The sequence below is a fragment of the Mandrillus leucophaeus genome, unplaced genomic scaffold (assembly GCF_000951045.1).
Source record: "Mandrillus leucophaeus isolate KB7577 unplaced genomic scaffold, Mleu.le_1.0 Scaffold565, whole genome shotgun sequence".
Lineage (NCBI taxonomy): Eukaryota > Metazoa > Chordata > Mammalia > Primates > Cercopithecidae > Mandrillus > Mandrillus leucophaeus.
Window position 1 is genome coordinate 1,514,337 of NW_012106086.1, and position 4,108 is coordinate 1,518,444.

The following is a 4,108-nucleotide window of genomic DNA, read 5'->3' on the forward strand; positions in this document are numbered from 1 at the left end:
GTGACACATCTAGTCTCCACATGGTCTATAGTGGAGAAGGAGGCAGCGCCGGCAGGTCCGTGCCCTCCCCGCCATCCTTAGCCCCAACACCATGCTGGGAGGAGGGGAGCAGCCCATCCCTGGGGGGCGGGGCTCAGGGCAGTTCTGACTTAGGATGGAGGGCGTGGAGGGTGTGTTGCTGGAGGCTGCAAGAGGTCCCAGAATTCCGTCGGATGACAGAATCACCTTCCCTGCAGGAAGAAGCTGAGGCCAAGGAGGAGGACGGGGTCTGTGACGAGGAGGGTTAGGTGATGGTGACCCGCCGGGGCCGGCAGCCTGTGCTCCCCCAGATTGAAGCAGCCAGCCTGCGGGTGCTGGAGAGGGAGAGACGGGTGCTGGAGAGGAAGCGCGCCCGAAAGGAGCTGCTCAACTTCTATGCCTGGCAGCACCGGGAGAGCAAGATGGAGCGTAAGCCACGCCCAGCCCATCCTCAGGCCCCTCGGCCTTGGCCCCAACCATGGATGAGGCCTCTGGCCAGGGCTCCTGACAGCGGGCGCTGAACCTGGTGGTCACAGAGGGAGGGCGTCCCTAAGCACAGGGCTCCCACTAGGCTCTGGAAAGAGGCCCAGCCTGGCAGCACCCGGTGTGGCGGTCCCCCATCACCCCCCGGGGCAGATGCATTTGCTCAGTGGGTGGGAACCCTGGGTCATCAGTGCCCACCTCTGGGCTCCTGTGCACTTAGTGCTGGCGCTTGTCAGCCTCCAGCCAGCAAGGAGTTCGAGTGCAGAGGGGGCCTCCGAACCCACTGTGGGTGCAGGGAGGATGCTACAGAATATGTGTGTTTGGTTAGGGGTGTGGCTGGGTATGTGGGATGAGGGGGTTGTGTGTGTTGGGGTATATATGTGTGGTGTGTCAGGTGGCCAGTCACTGGGTGCTTTCCCTGCCTCGCTGGCCCTCTTGGCTCCCACTTGTGCTCGCTCTAGACCCTCAGCTTCCCCCTCTGTGCCATCAGCCTGTCACTGACCTGGGCCACCCGGTGACCAGCGTTGCCATCGGCATTCACCAGCACTAGGGGTGGGGTCCCTTTACCGAGTCTCAGGGTTGCTTCAGGCCGAGCGGTCAGGACTCCTTCCTTCCCCCTTGCGTGGGGGTCGGGGTGGGGGCGGATGCCTTTGCTTTGTTTGTAGGGCTTCATCTCCAGGCTCGGGGTGCCAGCGTCTCCCACTTTGGCCTTGCCCTTGGACTCGGCCTACCGGATCCAGACCCTGCCCCCAAAGCAGAGCTGGGAAGGGGGCTGGGTTGGTGGGGGAGACATGCCCCTGCGCCCCACAATAACTGGGAGGAAGGGTGGGGCATGAGCAAGCCGGCTGCCCGGGGGCGTGCTGTCTGACCCTGCCCCGCGCCTCCTCTCGCCCCCAGATCTAGCGCAGCTGCGCAAGAAGTTCGAGGAGGACAAGCAGAGGATCGAGCTGCTGCGGGCCCAGCGCAAATTCCGACCCTACTGAGCCGCGAGAGCCGCAGTGGATGGCTGGAGGTGCGGGGCCTGGAGGAACATCAGGTGAGGCAGGGCCTGCATCTGTCTCCGAGAGGCCGAGCTCTGGGAAACGGGCCCCAGGTTGAGGCCACCACATCCAATAGCCCCATGAGAGTCCACACAGGCCAGGACTAAGAGCCAGGCCACCCCTCGGGTCTTGGGCTTCAGCAGTCCTGGGGACCTGGGCGTGTCCAGAGGAGGACTTGCCCCTTCTGCCTCCACACCCTCCCGTCAAGGACCCTGCCTGAATCCGCTCTGTTTTCCCTTTTCCTTTAATGGAAAAGCCCTTGCTGGCAACGAAACAGCCTCGAAAGCAGTGAGAACGCGAGAAGCTTTTATTTTCCACCCACTTGGGCAGCAGGGAAAGGCTAGGTGGCCCCAGTCCTTCCTCCCTGCAGCTGGCTGGAGATTATTAGCCAGGAGACAGCAGCCCCCCAAACGCAGACTCTGTCTACCCCTTGAGGTCACAGATGTTGAAGTTGGAGTCTCACTCCTTCCCCTGACTACACCCTAGGCTGGGCTTCAAGACCAGTAAGGCCTGTCCCTACCACACCTGTGGGCATTTCTCGAGAGAGTGAGAGACAAAGTATAAAGAAAAGTGGGCACAGGGGACCGGTGCTCAGGCTCAGCATACGAGGACCCACAGCTCTCTTAGTTCCCTCAGTATTTATTGATCATTATCTTTACCATTGCCCCTAGGGTAATAGTGGGGGGAGCGTCAGCACAGAAACGTGTTAACAAAGGTCTCTGTGTCATAAGGTTAAGGAAAGGTGCTGTGCCTTGATGTGCACGTATACTAACATATAGGCGTGCATTAAAGAGCAGTATTGCAACCAGCATTTCTCACCTCCAGCTGTAAGGTGGTTTCCTCCTATCTCAGTAAATGGACCATACAATTGGGTTTTACACAGAGATATTCTATTCTATTCCCAGGGATGAGCAGGAGACAGCTGCCTTCCTCTTAACTGCAAAGAGGCCTTCCTCTTTCACTAATCTTCCTCAGCACAGACGCTTTACGGGGGTGTGGGACTGAGAGAGGGGCAGGGCTTTCCCTTCCCAGGAGGCCATAGCTCAGGCTATCACATGGGGAGAAACCTTGGACAGTACCTGGCTTTCCTAGGCAGAGGTCCCTGCCGCCTTCCGGAGTGTATTGTGTCCCTGGGTACTTGAGATTAGAGAATGGTGGTGACTTTTAACAAGCATACTGCCTTCAAGCTCTTTTTTAACAAAGCACATTCTGCATAGCCCTAAATCCATTAAACCTTGAGTCAACACAGCACATGTCTCTGCAAGCACAGGGTTGGGGCTAGGGTTACAGATTAACAGCATCTCAAGGCAGAAGAATTTCTCTCAGTACAGACAAGATGCAGTCTCTTATGTCTACTTCTTTCTACATAGACACAGTAACAGTCTGATCTGTTTTCCCCACAGGCCTGGCCTTATTGCAGGGCTCAGGAACTCACATTCCCAGTGTTGAGTCTGGCAGCACGAGGTCGTCATAGTTCCAGGCCCAGAGCTACAGCTAGGCTGTGAGCACGTGCTTGTGCTGTAAGAAGGAGCTGATGATACTGGCCACGTGCTGGGGTTCGCTCATGTGGACATAGTGATTGCCTGGAATTTCCACAAACTGGAACCGCTGGAGAAGGAAGAGGGTGTGTGGTGAGGTGTGGCCAGAGGAGCCTAGGGAGCTCCATAGGCCTTGGGGTCAGGGCCCTCCCACAGCCTTCTGGCTCCTGCAGGGCAGGAGCACCTCCCACGGTGAGTTTCCCGCACACTCTACACCTTGGAGCCAGGTCAGTCCATAGCACCCCAGGAGGTGTGTGAGCCCTGGGGACTTGGAGGCCTCCCCGCTGAGTTGTGAAGTTGCACGGGGCGGGGGGGATGGGAGAGGGGAGGAGGACAGGGACACTACGGGAAGACAGGGCGGGGCTAAGGCCAGGGATGCTGTGATTGTGTTAGAGGAGGTCCCCTTGAGAACAGATGATAAGATGGGGACCTGAGCAGCCTGCAGACTTGTGCCTGCCTTCAAGAAGCCAGACGGGAGGGCCTTGCCTGCCTTGGCTCTGACCACGTGACCAGCCAGCCACAGGTGCGCTTCCTCCCTTTGTGACAACGCCAGGAAACCTGCAGAGGCCCCAGGATCAGGTGGTTGAAGGTAGGTAACCCTGAATCACCAGGTGCTCCCAGGAACCCGGGCACAGCCACCCCCACCTACAGCCAGCACACCCACTGGCACGATGGGTGTGGAGGGAAGAGGCAGCCAGATGTTCTGCTGTGGTTTGGGAGCCTATAAAATGTGAGACTAGGCTGGGCACAGTAGCTCCTATCTGCAAAAGCAGCACTTCGGGAGGCCAAGTCGGGCAGATCGCCTGAGGTCAGGAGTTTGAGACCAGCCTGGCCAACATGGTGAAACCCCGTCTCTTAAAAATATAAAAATTATGGCTGGGCGCGGTGGTTCAAGCCTGTAATCCCAGCACTTTGGGAGGCCGAGACAGGCGGATCACGTAGGTCAGGAGATGGAGACCATCCTGGCTAACATGGTGAAACCCCGTCTCTACTAAAAAATACAAAAAAACTAGCCAGGTGAGGTAGCGG

The 4,108-nt window shown here is 58.1% G+C and overlaps 2 protein-coding genes across 2 annotated transcripts in view; one reads left to right on the forward strand and one right to left on the reverse strand.

Annotated features, from left to right (window-relative positions):
* Positions 1 to 4,108, forward strand: part of RRP7A (ribosomal RNA processing 7 homolog A (S. cerevisiae)) — a 156,215-nt gene that overhangs the window by 5,509 nt on the left and 146,598 nt on the right. The window lies entirely within an intron of this gene.
* Positions 1,991 to 4,108, reverse strand: part of LOC105552578 (serine hydrolase-like protein 2) — a 23,133-nt gene continuing 21,015 nt past the window's right edge. The window contains exons 11-12 of the mRNA XM_011998288.1: positions 2,947 to 3,149; positions 1,991 to 2,066 (exon numbers count right to left, since the gene is read on the reverse strand). Of these exons, the coding sequence (XP_011853678.1) occupies positions 3,036 to 3,149 (114 nt within the window). The 3' untranslated portion in view covers positions 1,991 to 2,066; positions 2,947 to 3,035. The remainder of the gene's footprint in view (positions 2,067 to 2,946; positions 3,150 to 4,108) is intronic.